We start from the raw sequence: 19,300 nt of genomic DNA on the forward strand, positions 1-19,300 counted from the left end.
AGTCCTCAATCAGACATCATCCTGTCAATCAAACTATATCACTACCATAAGAGACACATTACACCATATCATCCCCTGAAAGTTGCCACATCCCATCGCATGGTCCTTTGATGTAAGTTTAGCCTATTCCTGGTTTTACATCTCCTCCCAAAATGACAGACACTTCTTTGTTCATATGTCTGTGGGCATTCAAGTGGTTTTAGTCATGTGATTTGCTTTGATTAGAGGAGTCAGGAATTCATTTTTAAAAAATGAGGTCAAGCGGCAAAGACTCTACCTTGTGTTTGTTTCATACAGATTAAAATATGTGCTTTGAAGTGTGGTTGGTTCATTTAAATGTAGAGATTTCAAGTTAAATCTAGACATATACAGTATTTCTCAAGTGTTCACTGAGATTCTCCCTGAAGGTTTATAACAAGCTGCAGAAACTGTCATAAAGAACATGTATCAAAGCTCATGTCCCAGAGAATTGTCAACCACTGGTTCCTTTTCTTGTAGGAGTTTACTTTGCTAGAGCAGCCAAACTGTTCAATGCATTTTACTTCTTTCAAAACCAGTAAGACGTCTTGTGTATTTTATAGTTGTGAGGATAAGATTGTGACAACAGGGGTTGGATCCAATATGAAGTTTATTCGAGTAGTCAGGCAGACAAAGTTCAAAACAGGAGCAAACACAAAACACATAGGCTGCGTCCGAAACCGCCTACTACTCAGTAGGTACTGCATTTCAATTTAACCGTACTACTCGGCCGTTAGAAAAGTACGTTCTATACAGTATGAATGTGAAAGTATGAATGGAATTCGGACGTACTACATCCGCCATTATGTCATGGTCACGTGACCTACCTGCGTCAGTTGCGTCGCTTTACTTCCATTCATGAATTCGCTCGTGGGGCATCATGGGATAGCGCAGCATGCATGGGATGCGCACTCCGAAATCTCGCCGGAAGTAGTAAGTCATCCGGGTACTTCTCGCATACTGATTTTTGAATTCTATGAATTCGGACATACTACTCGGCTCGCACACTGATTTTGGCGTACTATATAGTATGGAAGTATGCGGTTTCGGACGCAGCCATAGATAATCCAGAGACTAAACAATGTAACAGGCAAAAAGTTTGAGGCAGGCAGCTGACAATCACTGACATTCAAAGGATCAAAATATTAAAAAAAACATGGAAAACACATAGAAAATAACTCTACAGTTAAAATGGTGTTTATAGAGTCCATGCAATCATTAATGTTGTCATAAATGTGTGTATGTAATTAGGATATGAGCAGAATCCAGTGTGTAACTATAGGGCATGATGGGATATGGAGTTCGGGTAAGTGACAGGGAGGGCTCTCCAGCAACCTGTGAGGGCTATGTTGCTAGCAATCACAAAAATTGTGATAATAATACACAGATAACAATATCTTCAATACTGCAACACTATACATTCACTGGTCAATTTATTAGGTACATATTACTAGAGGGTGAATCACTTTTACCTTCAGAACTGCCTGATTTAGTATGGCACTGGAAACTTTTCTCAGGGAATTTGGCAGCGCACATTATCATAGAATGACTAATGTTGCCTTTCTATCAGCTTGAACAGGTCTGAATATCCCCCTCTTACCTCTGGCATCAACAAGGCATTTTTGCCCACATAACAATTTCTGAGATACTCAAACCAGCCCATCTGATGCCAATAACCACAATGTGTTCATAGTCAGTTGTATCACCCACCCATATCCACATCCTTGAACATTTTGACTATATATATATATTAGTGCTGTCAAAATTAGTGCAATAACGTATGCGATTAAATTGAAATATTTAACGCGTAAAAAAAAAAAAAACGCAATTAACGTAGTTGCAGTTTTTTTCCTGTTGTGGACGACGTGTGTTCAACGTGCAAAGAAATATAGATAAGACCAAGGAAGCACTTTTAGAAGGAAAGATTCAGTATAAAGCAACTAATTTCGCATCACCAGGCTCTCCAGAGTTTCCTCTTTTTGAGGAAAGCGTTTTCTCATGTTTGGTACTCTTTCGAAAGGGTGCCGAAAAAGTGGTACGGTACAGAACCACTCAGTGGAAACGGGCCATTATAGGCCCCTTTGTACAGTCTAGCTGTTGGCTCCAAGATATCATTTGTTGTGAGAGACCAAACAGGCAAACAGTAAGACAAGGTAGACAAGATTATGGCATGAAGGAATGAAGAAAATTGAGTGAACATTAAATGAGTAAATATAAAGTGTTTTTTTAAAGCCTTCTATAACCATTATACAGCACCTATCGATGATTTTATACAAAATTAAAAGCAGTTCTTAGGTTAAAATTCCTAAAATATGCTTGAAAGAAACAACAACAACAAAAAAGACCAGAATATTGACTTACTGCAAAGCCACAGCAGAACTGTAGAGAGTGTCAAAGAGTGTGTTTTATTTCTGAATGAACCTGCATTGTTTTTTTTAACAAACATTGTGTGTGTGTGTGTGTGCGTGTGTGTGTGTGTGTGTGTGTGTGTGTGTGCGTGTGTATGTTTCAAACAATGTTGTCACGTGTTGATCAGGGTGCAGCATGTACTGTATACTGATCATCTGCTTAATGTAGCAGGTCATCTGGCTATTCCATGTAGCAGAAGATTTGCATAGTGTACACACGGTACAGACTAAATACTGAAGACATAGAAAAACAGCACGATAATATGCATTCTACAATTCTAACAATAGCCTGTTCTTTCTCGTTCTCTTTCCTAATCTTTTTTTAAAAAGGATATTGCTGTTTGTCTAAGATTACAGCCAAACAAATACACTTACACACTCAAAACTAGTTACACGATTGTGAGTTTAGTATTCATACGCAGAAAGGCTAGAATCAATATTTGAGGAAGGGGTGCTTCCGGCCCCGAGGCTCGGCCTGTTTGAGGAACAATATTAGCAGTGTGTATTTAGCTGGAAGTCTATCCCAACAAGAGGGAGGATATCCATCCCGAGAACACCCAGTGAAATGAATAGTCTGATCGATGACGCTCATGTTGACATATCCTGAAGGATAGATACGGATGGCTGTTTCATTTGCAGTCATTTGTTTTTATTGCATTATTTGAATGCGTTTACCAGCATCCGCAGGGAGACTCTCTCTCTTTCTCTCTCTTGATTGTGTGTGTGCGCGTGTGTGAGACTATTGGCTTATGAGCATCACAGTTCCTAATTATTTATTTTGTTCCTCCTCCTCCCCCCACTCCATAAAACATTCACTCCCCAAAGGCTTGATTCACACTCACTTGCCCAACCCCCTTCCACATGTGTGTGGATGTGTTTGTTTTGTCTGTCTGTCTGTCTTGTGCATTGACTCCTTTTGTGTCTTGTAGCCAGCATGATAATGGAGGAAAATAAGCTAGAGCCAATGAAAAATATTGCTGGGGAATAAAATGCACTGTTGACTCTTGATTTGAATACTTTATTATTGGCAACATTTGCAGCCTGACATTATTCAGATGACGATTTTTAAAAGTCTTCAAAAGTAAAGGGTGTGTCAGATTCTCAGATGCTTTGCTATGGTAAGCAATACCCAATATTTCATTTTTAAGATGTCATAAAATAGATAAAGACTGGTTGTATTAGCAGTTTTAATGAGGTACAAGCATATACAGTTGAAACCAGAAGTTTACATACACTCTAAAAAAGAAACATAACCATTTGAAAATAATGTCTAAAGGTAAATCATACTTAACATTTGCTATTTTAGGATTACCTAAATCATTTACATTTGCTAAATGCTATAATAATTAGATTGTTTTTTTTTTTTGAGAATTTTTTATTAATTTCTAGTCAATCAAAAGTTTACAAACATTTCCTTGGCTAATTTTAGCTTTGCTTTTAAACTGTATAACTTTGGTCAAATGTTTTGGGTATCCTTCCACAAGCTTCTCACAATATTTTGAAGGAATTTTGGCCCATTTCTCCTGACAGAATTGGTGTAAGTAACTCAGATTTGTTTGCTGTCTTGCTCGCACAAGCTTTTTCAATTCTGCCCACAAATTTTCCATAGGGTTGAGATCAGGGCTTTGTGATGGCCACTCCAAAACATTCACTCCGTTGTCCTTAACGCACATTTTAACTAATTTGGCAGTATGCTTAGGCTCATGGTCTGTTTGGAAGACCCATTTGTGGCCAAGTTTTAATTTCCTGGCTGATGTCTTGAGATGTTGCTTCAGTATTTTTACACAATGTTCTTTGTTCATGATGCCATCTATGCAGTGAAGTGAACCAGTCCATCCTGCAGCCCCACAACATGATGCTGCCACCCCATGCTTCACAGTTGGGATGGTTATCCTAGGCTTGAAAGCTTTCCCCCAAATGTAACACTGGTCATTATGGCCAAACGGTTCAATCTAAGTTCCATCAGACCACAGGACATGTCTCCAAAAATTATTTTTTTTTCCCAGTGTAAATTAGCAAACTTTAATGTCTTTTTTGTTGACTCTGGCTTGTTGATTTTTCCATGTTGTCACACAAGGAAGCAGTGTGTTTGAGGTTTTCTTTAAATACTATTCCACAGTTGTCCCTCCAATTAACTCAAATGTTGTCAATAAGGCAATCAGAAACTTCCAAAACCTTGGAGGGGCAATGCCACCTGTAATGAAAAGGAAGGGAATCCCACCATTTTTATATTTATTTCAAAGTGTTCCCATGCCTAAATAAAGTGAAAGCACAGAACAGACTCATATTTAAGAGCCTCTTTAAACGTTTTTACGTTAAACGTTTTAGCTCTTTAAACGTAAACGTTCACGAAATGAACTCACATGATCTAATACATTCTTAGGAGGAGTGACTGACTGACTTGTAGAAAGTAACTGTTCTTGTAACAGTTTCAACGAAGAGTATGCCCAAAAACTAATTCAGCTGGGCTGAATCCAAGATAGACCTGTACCATAATACAAATAGCAAACAATAGGAGTGGGACATCTTCATCCCAATATGTTTCACATTGGAGACAGTATGTTCTGATTAGGGCCTTGAGGGTTTGATGAAACCTTTCAAGAACACCCTGTGACTGTGGATGGTACGCACTAGATACACCGTGTTGAATGTTTAACTTTTCATTAACTTACGGAAGACCCTTGACATGAAATTTGACCCTTACTGAATAAACTTTGGCAGACCAAATGTGGTACAGAACTTCACAATGGCCTTAACAATGGTTGAAGCCTTTAAGGAACACAGTGACATGGCTTCAGGAAAACTAGTTGCAGAACACATCAAAGTCAACAAGTAGGAGTAACCAGATTTTGTCCTTGGTAGAGGGCCAAGACAATCAATTGCAAGTTTCTCAAATGGCTCAGTCATTACTGGAATTGGCTTTAAAGGAGCTGAGGAAATAACCTGATTTGGATTGCCAGCAACCTGACAAGCATGACAAGATCGACAATAGTGAGACACCATAGCCCCAAAAAAATTCTTCAAAAGAAACATTGATAGTGTTATGGGTCTTCTTAATACCTGAATGACAACTTATGCAACTAACCACAAATTACATGTGGTATGTCAACAACTTAGGAAAGTAAGCTGTGTATATTTAGTGCAAAAGTGCAAAATATACTGTTGAATAACAGCTATAAAAATATACCTAAACAACAATAAAATAAGGGCGACGCTGAGTTTGCATGTTCTCCCCGGTGTTTTTGTGGGTTTCCCCCACAGTCAAAGACATGCGGCACAGATGAATTGGGTAAGTAAAATTGTCCGTAGCGAATGAGTGTGAATGAGTGTGTATGGATGTTTCCCAGAGATGGGTTGCAACAGGAAGGCCATCCACTGCATAAAAACTTATGATGGATAAGTTGGCGGTTCATTCCGCTGTGGCGACTCTAGATTAATAAAGGGACTAAGCCAAAAAAAAATTAATTAATAATAATAAAATAAATCACAGCATTTTTTTTGAGTAATACACTATACATTTTAAATAACGTCTTCTGAAATATAACAGAAATGTATCACCGTGTCTATTAAGCTAATCAATTTTGTTTTTTGTTTCAAAATAATCTTTTTTCTTTTGACGTAAGATTTTTTTGCTTACCCCATTGGCAGATTATTTTGCTTGTTTTAAGGAAAAACTCACTTAATATTGGCATATTATTTCTCAAAACAAGACAATATGTTGTGCTTGTGTTGAAAATTCTTCTTGATTTAGGAATTTTTATATATTTGGACTAGAAACAAGACAAAAAATCTAAGAAAGAAAAGCATTTTTTTGCAGCGTGTGTGTGTGTTCAGACTGCAATACTACACAGTACTAAACCATGTTATGAGAGTGGAGATGTGGGTCATTGCTGGGGCAGGTCCTTTCTTACATAACCAGCCTTTGTGCCACCCAACCACACAACCACACATGTACACATTAACACCAGAGAGAGAGAGAGAAAGAAACAAAAAAGCTGTATTTTTCTGAGTGTTTCGGCAAGATCAGTGGATCAGTCAGAATATTGTGTTGCACTTTTTCCACAATGACTGATTATTTGAAGAAAAAAAGCTTCTCATTCAAATGTCCATTAATAAGACAACAAACCTTTTCTCAAAACATAATAAAAAATACAAAATTTATTGTTGCCTATTCAAGTTTTAGAAACAACTAATGATAATTTGACTTCTAGTAGATCATTTGGTATCAGAAGTGGCTTATATGAAAGGCAAAGGCCTGAAGATTATACTTAATTTACAAAAAAAAAAAAAAAAAAAGTCTCCCAGCCTATATATATATATAATATTTTGAAAATTATTTTAATTTTGCATACTTATGAAATTGCAAAAGCTTTGTTTATTATTATTTTTTATATTAGATTTTTAAAGTGTTTCCTGATGCTTTTTTATGGTATTGCGGGGTGTTGATGGACCATTTTTATTCTGCATTACATCTACTGTGATGTTTTGAATGAAAAAATAAAATAATGAAAACTGAATTAAACTGATGTTTGAAAATAAACTTACTTGAGAAAGTCACATGAAACCCGTTCAATTTGTAATATTGTCTGTCAGTGTGTTATCAAAGGTATGATGAAGGTATGACAGCAGAGTTTGCTGCCAATACTGCAAATGTTTTCTCTGTACGATATAAATGAGCCTGTGCTGAAATTTCCCTCTTTCATAGTAATATCTAAATGTATCTAAACAATTTAAATATATAAATACAAAGCAAATGTACCCATGTACAGTCCATACAGTACAGAATATGCAGGTGAGTGCAAAAAAATAAATAAATAAATAAATAACATTTAGAGCTCTGCTTCTATTTACAGCTCTGTCACTCGGTTCTTGTGTTTTCATCATCCCTCTATCAGATATTGCGAAATACTGAAAGAAACCAATAAAGAGAAAGTAAAGAGAAATAAAATAGACTTCCTTCCCGGTGTTGAGTTGCACAATCCCCTTCAGATTGTAGTAAACAAGACAATTTTCTTGGTTTCATTATCACTGCGATCACACAACAACATTAATCACGTGCAAAAGAGACAAATAATGCTTCAGGAACTCATTATGGGAGCATGTTGTTGATTAAGAAGGTATCAGACTGGAGCCACACATTCACTGACTCACCACTAAGATTAAATGGAATCCATCCTGCATTTTCTGCTCTGAACATATAAAAATATGTGAAATTGTGAGATTAGGTTTTGAAAGGGTAATATTTACTGTTGCTTATTTATTCATTTAATTTTTCCTTTGTTGTGAACAATAATAGAAAATGAATTGTATTGACCACAAAGTTGTAAACGATAGTGTACTCTTTTAGGCAAAAAATAAATAAAAATAAAAAAAATAATAATCCATCAGTTCATAATGTACTATGACAAATTTTAATGTTGGAGAAAGCATTACTTGAATGCTTAAAACAGTTGCATGAGTAAACTTAAGGTGAAGTGGGAACGAAAGAAAGAAATAAAGAAAGAAAGAAAACAAATGGTTTCTTGCATGTTTTTAAACACTGTTAGCATGAATTAACATGTTAGTAGTAGCTATATTTTTTCTGTTAAAAATGTGTCTAGCATAAATTAGCATGCTGCTTACATCGTGGTTCCCATCCCTGTACCGGTTCATGGATCAATTGGTACCGGGCCACACAAGAAATCATAAATTATTTCTGTTTTACTTATTATCTGAGTCTGAGGGATCTTTTATTTTGAAAAATCTTTTATTTTGAAAAATGGCCATATTTTCTTAATTATATCTCAGTCACTTGAGCGCCAAAATGACCCACAAGCTAGCAAAATGAGTAAGAAACAGACGTCTTTGAAAAGTTTCTTTGCGAACGAGAAAAGGCTCAGTCAAGGACTAGCAAACTGCCAAGGAATGGATCCGCATCCCAGTTGAAAGCATCAGAATGCAGCAAGTGCAACGCAAGTCACGTGACTGATCGGCTTCCTACTTTGTATGGAATATATTTCGGTAGACTAATTATCAGAGACAAACACAGAACACCTAAACACTACAGCACTTTTTAATTTCTCCAAAAGTAAAACTTGTATCAGAGTTGCAGCAATGTTCGTTCAGCTTTCATCCTTTGAGAAAACGGTTGTTGGTCGCCTAGCAATCTACAAAAGAAAGGTGATGAAGAAGATAAAGATTAAAAAGACTAACTATAAAACCATTTACACCAAGAGTGTGAACTATAAAGATCACACTTAAATCAGAGGTATTTGATGTGCACATTTACAGTACATTCGAAAGACATCTGCAAGGCGTCAACATCATCTGTTGGATGTTAAATAGACCCTTAAACTTTTTTTCCTGATAAAAGTCACTTATTTTGCATTATATGCAAATATATGCATTTATATATTTCCCCCGCTTATTTCCCCCAATTGCTGTTTAATAGAGATTTTTTTTTCAACACATTTCCAAACATAATAGTTTTAATAACTCATTTCTAATAACTGATTTCTTTTATCTTTGTCATGATGAATATGAATAATATTTGAAACTGAATAATATTTGACTAGATATTGTTCAAAACACTCTTATACAGCTTAAAGTGACATTTAAAAGCTTAACTATGTTAATTAGGTTAACTAGGCAGGTTTGGGTAATTAGGCAAGTTATTGTATAACGATGGTTTGTTCTGTAGACTATCAAATAAATTCACAAAAAAATAATGTAAATAATGTCTTTCAATTTGGTCATGCCCAGCGGCTGTCATCCTTGAACCAATGTCAATGTAAGGTGCTTGTAATGTAATTAGAAACTTAAATACATGGGTATGCAGTCATGTAAAACAATTAATTGCAAACTGAAATAAATATATTTTAATTATATGGTTTGTAATTGGATGTTAGATGAGATTATTAAAATTTTTCGCAATTATTTTGTGTTTAATTAAGAGTTTTACAGAAATGCAAAATTTTGAGACTTTTTGTTGATTTTGCATTGGATTCAACGACCGTGGAATCGCGAAAAACTAGAGGATCTGCTATACAATATTTCTATCATTCATTCATTCATTTTCTTGTTGGCTTAGTCTCTTTATTAATCCGGGGTCGCCACAGTGAAATTAACCGCCAACTTATCCAGCAAGTTTTTACGCAGCGGACGCCCTTCCAGCCACAACCCATCTCTGGGAAACATCCACACACATTCACACACACTCATACACTACGGACAATTTAGCCTACCCAATTCACCTGTACCGCATGTCTTTGGACTGTGGGGGAAACCGGAGCACCCGGAGGAAACCCACATGAACGCAGGGAGAACATGCAAACTCCACAAAGAAACGCCAACTGAGCCAAGGCTCGAACCAGCGACCCAACGACCTTCTTGCTGTGAGGCGATAGCACTACCTACTGCGCCACTGCTTCACCTAATATTTCTATATGATGTTTATAATTCTGAATGTTTGTGAAATAGAACATATACATATATTTTTATTGGATCTTTGAACAAAAATGGATGCTTTTTGAGACCAAATGATCTGTAAAATTAATTTTTCAGACATAAGTATACTGTTCAAAGAGAATCAATATACAGTTGAACAGCATTGTTTATTATTATTTTGGATGTTTGTGTTTACATAGCTTTACAGCACAGTGCATGATCCGGGAAAAAAAAATAAAAAATTCCAGCAGACACCTTCAAATCAAAACATTTAAATCGAAACACTAAAACATACAAAAAATGCAAATCGATTTGAAGTGAGTCCTATAATCGATTTTTTATGTGTTTTTGATGCAAATGTTGGATGTCAATTTGATGTCATTTTTACATCAAAGTTTACATGCATTTTAGGGATACAACATTTAGAGTAAATTTATAACTTGGAAGCTTTCAGCTGAATTAAAATATTTTGGTGGTTAATAGAGCATCAATTTGTGGATGTCAAAAAGACGTCAACGTTTTAACATCAAACTGATTTGCAATTTTCACATATATTTTAAAGCCAATTTAATTTTTTTTATTATTTTAGTACATTTCAATGCAATTTGTTCATCCCCCATTAAAGGTTGAGTTAAGGGACGGGATTTGGAGCCATAACTTTAAAATGTATACATTTATACAAAGAAAATTATATGAATGTGTACAGGTTAGCCACTTTCTGACAATACGTAAAATAGTTACTTGTATGTTTTTTTCGTGAGACTGGGCTGGAATAATCATTAAGCCAAAATATTATACAAACACAGTTAATGATAGGTAATTTCTCTGGAAATCCGTGGGAGCAGACTTCATGACTCTGCTTATGACTTCTGGAGAGTCTTAACAACAATTCCACGGAGCTGTTTGAAGGAAGAACATTCCAAAGTTGATAAAACTGGAATTTTGAAAAGGTTAGCGGTACGTGATGAGGTGATAATGGCTTTAGTGAATGGCTGGATGTAGTTGTGGGTCATCTGTTGTAACCGGTTTGGAGAAGTATGAGAGGTCAGAGTCTGGACCCAACCCCACCGGAAACGGAAAACATTCTCACTTCTCCCTGTCAGGCTTGGGAAAGAGCCACAGGCCAAGCGTAAACAAGCAGGAAAGAAGCGAAACCGCCACAGAAGAAGAAAGAAGCCACATTCCTTGACTTGTCTAAGCAAGGAGACAGAAAGCGAGCACGAGTTTGTGAGTGAGAACTGGCTAATTCCCACATATTTTTTTTTTTTCAAAGAGTTTCCTGTAAGCTCCTAGACAGTCAACATGTTTGTGATGAGCCAGGGAATGCATGAGAAACACATGGGGCTGTGAGCTGTCATATAATTTCTTGTGAATTCGTGACTCACAGACACTCCCTTATCATCTTGATTGACTTCAGATGCCTAATTTTTTTTTCTTGTCCTGGCTTTAACTGTTTTACACCCATCATTCTGTGTTGTTTTTTGTGGTTGTTTTTTTTTTTGCAGCTGGTTATCTTTATGTTTAGGTAGGATCAGAGCTGTGTCACCCCTAATCTAGCAAATGCTGCATAATATTTATAACATGAGTATATATTTGGAAAGGTACAGTCATATACAGCTGCCTGCAACTGGAAGGGAGTTTTATTTTAACTTTTTTTTAAATCAATTTCAAACAAGGAAGCATTTCTGCAATTGATCAAAAAAGTAATTACACAGTAAGCAGTAATTTTGTGAAATACTACTGGAATTATGGACACACACACACACACACACACACACATATATATATATATACATACACACACACACACACACACATATATATATATATATACATACATATATACATACACACACACACACACACACACACATATATATATATATATATATATATATATATATATATATATATATATATACATATATATATACATACACACACACACACACACACACACACATATATATATATATTAGGGATGTAACGGTATCAGAATTTCACGGTACGGTAATACCTCGGTATGAATGTCACGGTACGGTATTTATTGAATCATTTACAGGAAAAAAAAAAACTTTTGAAAATACTCCAAAAAAGTGCCAAAAGTGTCAATGACATACAAATTAGCCATCTATCTGTTAGCTTTGAAACAGGAACTTCAATTTTAATAACAAAAAATTATTAAACCATGTAAAAAAATAAAGTTTCAATTTAGTATTGTTAAAAACTCATCACATTCAACATTTAATCACTCACTTAGATAGAGATGGGTTTAAAGGAAAATTATCATATAACTATAATCTGGTAAAAGCTGGTATCTCTGGGTATTTACAATGTCCCCTGCAACAGAAAAAACCCCTCTCATTTGGGACTGAGGATTCTGGGACAAGAGAGATATGACTTGGCCCATGTTGACAGCAGTGGGGTAACGTTGTGCATTGTCTTTCCCCCACTTGAGAGGACAAACCATGAGTGAGATAGAGATCTCTTTGCGGTACAAGTCAATGTCTGCATCAATCTGAACAGTGTGCTGTGTTTCTGCAGTCCCCATGACTGTTATTAGTCGTATTCCCCAACTTGCAGGCACTTGCACACATAGGGATCAACCTGTGCAGTGCACATGCCCTTTTTAGTCTTGGATAGAAAATGCCCTTCCAAAACGATCAAAAGTGCCCCCGCGACGCGACACAACCTCCGTCCAGTCCCGCCCTTCAGTAGGCGCGCGATAACACCTCTCTTGAGTATGCGCGCTCAACCCCCCCTCGGCGCTTTACAATACGCGCGCCACAACACAGCTGATCAGAACGCGCGCGACAGCACCGCTATTCAGCACGCGCGCGGCGACAACACCCGCTTTAGGTTCGATCATTTCCATCTTTTTTTCATCTCCGCTACTAGCAGCACACTCCATTTCCGCATTACTGGATCTGTAGCGACAACAGACCGCAAAGGATTATGGCCACGCCGGGGCTGATGGGAAATGAAGTTTCAGCTACCTCACGTTCGCTTCATTCGCCTGAGCAAATTTTCTCAGAAGACCTATAGTTTTACCGAGTCATGCGACTTCGGTAATATCGAAAAAATTTAATATTGCGGTATGACGGTATTTACAATACCGTTACATCCCTAATATATATATATATATATATATATATATATATATATATATATATATATATATATATATATATATATATACATACACACACACACACACACACACACACACATATATATATATATATATATATATATATATATATATATATATATATATATATATATATATATATATATATACATATATCCCTAACTAAAACAACAGTATGAACAAGAAATTTATAATTTCAAAAGCCATGCTTGAGCTATTCGTCAGTGTATGAAATATATAATTTAAAATACAATAATTCATATGTTTTCATTGCATATATTCATTCATATACATTTTTTTAAATGATAGAAATTAAAATGGGGTCAACGCAGTGGCACAATAGGTAGTGCTGTGGCCTTACAGCTAGAAGATCGCTGGTTCGAGCCTCAGCTGGGTCAGTTGGCATGTCTGTGTGGAGTTTACATGTCCTCCTTGCGTTTGCATTGGTTTCCTCTGGGTACTCCGATTTCCCCCACAGTCCAAAGACATGCGGTACAGGTGAATTGGGTTGGCTAAGTTGTCCATAGTGAAAGAGTGCGCATGAGTGTGTGTGGATGTTTCCCAGTGATGGGTTGCGGCTGAAAGGGCATCTGCTGCATAAAACTGGATAATTTGGCGGTTCATTCCGCCATGGCATATTAACACTGTGTTCCATTTTAAAGGGCTCATTTCTATACCCTACTCGCTTTGGAGGGTCTCTTTAAAGGGATTATGGCATTGGAACAAGCACCTCCAAATTAAACGCAGTGTGTGACGTGACACCAAACTTACATGACAAAAAATGTGTGGTCCAAAGTGTAAATCAATTCATGTTCATACCTGAAGTTTTGGAGTAGTCTCAGAATCTACATTAAATGTGAATCTTTTAATTAAACACAAAGTAAAGAAATCCCCACTGACCTTAATCTCTGATTTATCAGGGGTCGCCACAGCAGAATGAACCACATATCTTTGGATTGTGGGAGAAATCAGAGCACTAGGAGGAAACCCATGCAAACACGGGTAGAACATGCAAACTCCACACAGAAATGCCTCCGTGCCCAGCCGGGACTCTAACCAGTCACCTTGCTGTAAGGCGATAATGCTAACAACTGTGCGACCATTCAGGCTAAATAAATCCTTAATTGTATAAAAATCCCTCATGCTTTAAATATTCAAAAACAGCGTATACTGTACATCTTCAATCCCCTCCCGTGTTGTTCGCAACACACCTGTAACATTCAATTTGGCTTATCTTTTGCTTTAATCTTCTTTTTCTATAGTTTCTACAATGCAAAAGTATATTTGTTGCATCTTCTGGTTACTTTACATTCCATACATTCATCTGATTTACTGTTACTTATTAAAAAGTGCTCAAATCTCAGCCTGGTTAAAACCTTCCTTCTATTTCTTCTATTCACACCCTGTGCTTTAATATGCTTCTGTATAATATGATATTTCCCTCCACTATGGGGTATATGTCGAAGCATGCTAATAAGACTTTTAATTTGCCAGTAACCTGGGTTAAGCGCTTCCGGCGAATTGAATGCCAATGCAAAATCAGGTGCGTTTAAGGTCGGTTTTCTTTAAAAATCAGCGATCTCCACTAGCTGAGTGATATCCGATTTAAAGTGGGTCTCAGATTGTACAAGAAGCACTGCATTAAATTACATTTCCCCCGCCATGTCTTTATAATATGAGCATTTATTTTACCCCATTATATTCAATGGAGCTTCTGCATTAGCCTGCCGATTCTGACGGGCGCGTGCAAGTAAACGGCTTTTTGTCTCGTTTTACGCTTGAGCAACCAAATAAATGCTAAAGTTTATTTAACTGAATGTATTTTAATGACATTACAACATCGATGCTGTATAAGGAACCGTATAAAATGGAAAAAAGTTCACAATAACAGGTCACCGGAAGTGTATCAGCATGGGAACAGCACTAGCTCGGCATATACCCTATTAACTCCAGTCTCGCCTCCAGCTCTCTCGTCAGTCCTCATGTGGGTGTGGCACACAGGTGTCACTCATTAACACTGGGACCTATTAATATGAATCAGTAAAGAGGGCACACGCTGTTGATGGATTAAGCAGAACCATGTTTACTCTTAGTGTTGTCTTTGCTTGTAAGTTAATGGATTGAAAATAGCTGATGTGAAAGCAATGTTTTGTGCTTAAATTTTGTACGTGTGTGAGATTAGCAGTGCAAAAGTGTCCTAATCATTTTACTTTTGTTTTTGTCTTCTAGTAGTGCTTTTGAGCTGCAGCCAGCAGATATCTGCAGGTGCTGTGAATTACCTTTTGATATTGGATAGTGAATATTTCTTAGTTTTCTCCCCATATGAATTACTCTCTTGATGTTGTCACTAATTTAAATTAGTTTACACTTTATTTAAATTTTTTGTGCATATTGTCAAAAAATGGCAGCTCTGTTCTGAATGCTAAACTTATTGATTTTTCGCTCAAACTGATTTGCGGAATTTAATTTGTGGAATACATGGAGTAGACAAAAGGGAAATGTATCTGCTCCCAACTAATTCAAAGCTTGTAAATCAATCCCAAGAGAAGCGTACTTGTTTGAAGTGACTTGATGCCTTAAAGTCTGCTTTTTTTCTTTTCTTTTTTAAAATTTTTTTTACAGGCACTGTAGTTACGTGTATAGATTCTGAACTTTATCTCAGCTGTGGTAAGATGTGGTCCTAATCGATTAAAGTTGCTGTATATTTGCTATTTAATGGTTCCTTACTTAACCAACAAAGTTTTAATTTTATAAGGTTGTTGTTGTTTTATTTTTTTAGATGTTGGTGTGATCTTTGTGAAGTCTGTGACACTAGGATCACAAAGCACTCGTTATTGTGGACCTGCAAAACCACAAAATGAAATTAGGTGTTTTGCAATTCCAGTTCCAGCAGTCGCTAAATGGTAAGGGTCTTTCATTGTTCTAGAGCAGGAGTGCTCAATCCTGTTCCTGGAGTTCTACCTTCCTGCCGATTTCAGTTGCTACCCATATCAAACATACCTGAACCAATTAATTAGGACCTGAACACTACTTGATAGTTACAGGCAGGTGTGTTTGATATGGGTTGCAACTGAAATCTGCAGGAAGGTAGATCTCCAGGAACAGGAAGTTCCACCAAACTTGTTCCTGGAGGGCCGGTGTCCTGCAGATTTTAGCTCCAACCCTAATCAAATACACCTGAAAAAGCTAATCAAGGTCTTACTAAGTATACTAGAAACACCCAGCCAGGTGTTAAGGCAAGTTGGAGCTAAACCCTGCAGGGACACCAGCCCTCCAGGACAAGATTGGTGAGCCCTGCTCTAGATTATAGGTATGGACCCATTTCAGTGTGGTCATGGACACATGAACATTTCCTTATCAAACAATTTCATAACTAACAAGAATAAATTTGATCAAAACGTAATGTTAAAACCGCTATTATAACATTCATCAATATGTGGCTCTTTTTGGATTCTCAGAAGCTATAGAAATGAATGTAAACCATGAAGTATGTACGGACCATTGTTTACATCCCTTAAAATGGTCTGTAGTTGAGTCTCTCATGCTTGCTTTTGAGTATATGCTTCTTATCCTCAAACAGGTGTAACGGACGGGAAGAGTGTGACGTAGACAAGCAACAAGTTATTGGGGAAGATCCGTGTTTTAACCCCTACACATACTACACCACCACCTACACTTGTGTCCCAGGAAGTATGTATTGTTTTTCTGTCTTCCAGTTCTTTTTCCTTTGTTCAAACTTGTAACCTTCCTCAATGTCTTTCAGAAACGAGTGTAACTTGTGAAGGCAAAAATAGTGAATTGAAGTGTGGTGAGCTGTATTTTCAATCCTCATTGCATCAATATCGGGTCATGTTTTGATTTTAAAAGTCTTAACACTTTCTCCATAGCACGTGGTAAGCTTAAGGTAATTGCTGCAAACTATGGACGTACTGATGATTTCACTTGCTTGGAAAGACGTCCAATCAAAAAGCGCATAAATACAAACTGCTTTGCACCCAACTCACTGGATCTTGTGCAACAAAGGTATTAAGCAAATGGCTGCTTATTTTGCGTTCATATTATTTTGCATTCACTTGAATGCCATGTAATACCATCAAATTCTGCGTTGGCTGTTAAGGTAATGTTCTAGTAACATTCTAATGGAACCATTTTGGAAGTTTTTATTTTTTTGTACTAGCCAAAAATCCAGAGTAGTGTGTAGTGATATCCAGGGTTTTACATTTAAAACTTGGCACTTGCTGAATGCGAGTTAATATTAGCAGTGTTATGACTACCTTTTTTTACTCAACACTTTTTAAGGGTTTATAATGTTGTTTTAATTCAGTAGTCACCAAACTTGTTTCTGGAGGGCCGGTGCCCTACAGATTTTAGCTCCAACCCTAATCAAAAACACCTGAACATGCTAATCAAGGTCCTGCTAGGAATACTTTAAACACTAGACCACTGTGTTGAGGCAAGTTGGAGCTAAACTCTGCAGGGACACCGGCCCTCCAGGAGTGAGATTGATGACCCCTGTTTTAATTGGTATGGGTCAGGACATGGGATCTGAACTAATTGATGGGTCCATTTTATAAGCATTCACATACTAAAATCATATCTTTAATGGCATCCTTTTAATCTGATTTGTAGTTGCGAAGGGAAAAGAAGCTGCACAGTATCCGCCTCCAATGATGTTTTCTCTGATCCATGTGTCGGCACACGCAAGTACCTGTGGATCTCCTATAACTGTTCATGTAATTTGTTTTAAAGAACTTCCAACTTGAACTTTCTCTTTAGTTTGCTTTTTTTTTTTTTTTTAATAATTTTTGCTTTTTGTTCTCTTGCAGAATTGTGGCTGATCTTGTGGATTTGAATTCTCTGCATCTCCTCAAGCAACTGCTCTGCAAATAACCAAATACACTTGTTGCTTTGAAGACTAGCCATGTTTTTCACATGGATTCAAAATGTATTGGTTGAACCATAACCACATCAGTTATGGATTTGTTACCATGGGGTGCTTTTCTACAATAAAATTGTGGTTAATGTTCATAAGTGTTTGCTTACTGGTGTATCGCAGAACTCTGCATCTTTCATACAGCTATTGCTATGGTCACTGTTTTGGAGTAAGTTAGGAGGGAACTTTCAATAGGTCTTTCTCAAAATGGATAAAAGATGCTAGTCTTTATTTAAAAAAAAATCGTTATCCTCTATTCAAGTCAATGCATCCATAAATTCAGGAATTTTTTTTTTTCTTTTTTCCTGTTCAAACTGTATGTTCTGAGTGTTATAATGTATATGCATGTGTCTGAAAGGGGTGATGGTTAGGGGGTGAAACATTACAGAATAATATGCTTGTAACTCTAGACCAGGGGCCTGTTCCATAAACCAGGCTTATAGTAAAAAGCCAGACTTATTTTGATGAGAAGTCAGATTTAATAATGGTGTACTGTTTCATAAATCAAATTACCGATAGTTTAAACTTGGTTATACTGGCAACTTATGTTGTGGAAAGTAGCCTGGTCTGTTGCAGGTTAATTCTGAGGTTAAGTCTTAAGTTCAATCTTAAAGTAATGTTAAAAATCACCTTCCATAATTTGATGCTATTTTAGTTCACTTAACTTACTAATAATGATTAACTTTAGTTACTTAGTAGTATGTGTGTATTTGGCATATATATATATATATATATATATATATATATATATATATATATATATATATATATATATATATACACACACACACTAAGTTAAGTTTTAATCATTTTTAAGTTAAGTGAATTAATTAATATATATATAAGAATAAAACGGTAATATAATTAAATTCGTAAATTATTCCAAACGAAACAAACACAAACTACAACATTCCAACCCAAATTTTATGTTCCTATTGATTGTTTTTCCTGTTTATTAAAATTTTATTTAGTATTTTCCCCAACATATTTATTTGGGTGTACTAATTTTTGGACTGATCTTTATTTTTTTCTTTGATTAGTCCCAAATTTGGTGAAGCAGTGGCACTGTAGGTAGTGCTGTCGCCTCATAGCAAGAAAGTCCCTGGTTCATGCCTCGGCTGGGTCAGAGTCAGATGGTGTTTCTTTGTGGAGTTTGCATGTTCTCCCTGAATTTGCGTGGGTTTCCTCCGGGTGCTGCTGTTTCCCCCACAGTCCAAAGACATGTGGTATAGGTAAATTGGGTAACCTAAATTATCTGTAGTGTATGAAAGTGAATGAGTGTGTATGGATGTTTCCCAGAGATGGAAGGGCATCCGCTGCCTAAAACTTGGATAAGTTGGCGGTTCATACTGCTGTGGCGACCCC

At 36.6% G+C, this 19,300-nt stretch overlaps 1 protein-coding gene across 2 annotated transcripts; it reads left to right on the plus strand.

Annotated features, from left to right (window-relative positions):
- The first annotated feature begins 15,057 nt into the window (after positions 1-15,057).
- Positions 15,058-18,033, plus strand: si:dkey-90l23.2. Of its 2 annotated transcripts, NM_001423339.1 has the most exon segments (9): positions 15,058-15,109; positions 15,232-15,267; positions 15,625-15,669; positions 15,782-15,905; positions 16,583-16,692; positions 16,766-16,810; positions 16,890-17,025; positions 17,632-17,735; positions 17,829-18,028. In NM_001423339.1, coding segments are annotated over 9 exon segments (630 nt in total). In that variant the 5' UTR covers positions 15,058-15,081; the 3' UTR covers positions 17,831-18,028.
- The last annotated feature ends 1,267 nt before the right edge of the window (positions 18,034-19,300 follow it).

Source organism: Danio rerio, chromosome 9, assembly GCF_052040795.2.
Source record: "Danio rerio strain M-AB ecotype USA chromosome 9, GRCz13ab, whole genome shotgun sequence".
NCBI lineage: Eukaryota > Metazoa > Chordata > Actinopteri > Cypriniformes > Danionidae > Danio > Danio rerio.

Coding starts and splice junctions, on each gene's coding strand:
- si:dkey-90l23.2 (XM_087266002.1), top strand. CDS start 15,082: ATGTTTACTCTTAGTGTTGTCTTTGCTT. Junction 15,906..16,582: donor GTTCCAGCAGTCGCTAAATG/GTAAGGGTCTTT, acceptor ATCCTCAAACAG/GTGTAACGGACGGGAAGAGT. Junction 16,811..17,631: donor AAATAGTGAATTGAAGTGTG/GTGAGCTGTATT, acceptor TCTGATTTGTAG/TTGCGAAGGGAAAAGAAGCT.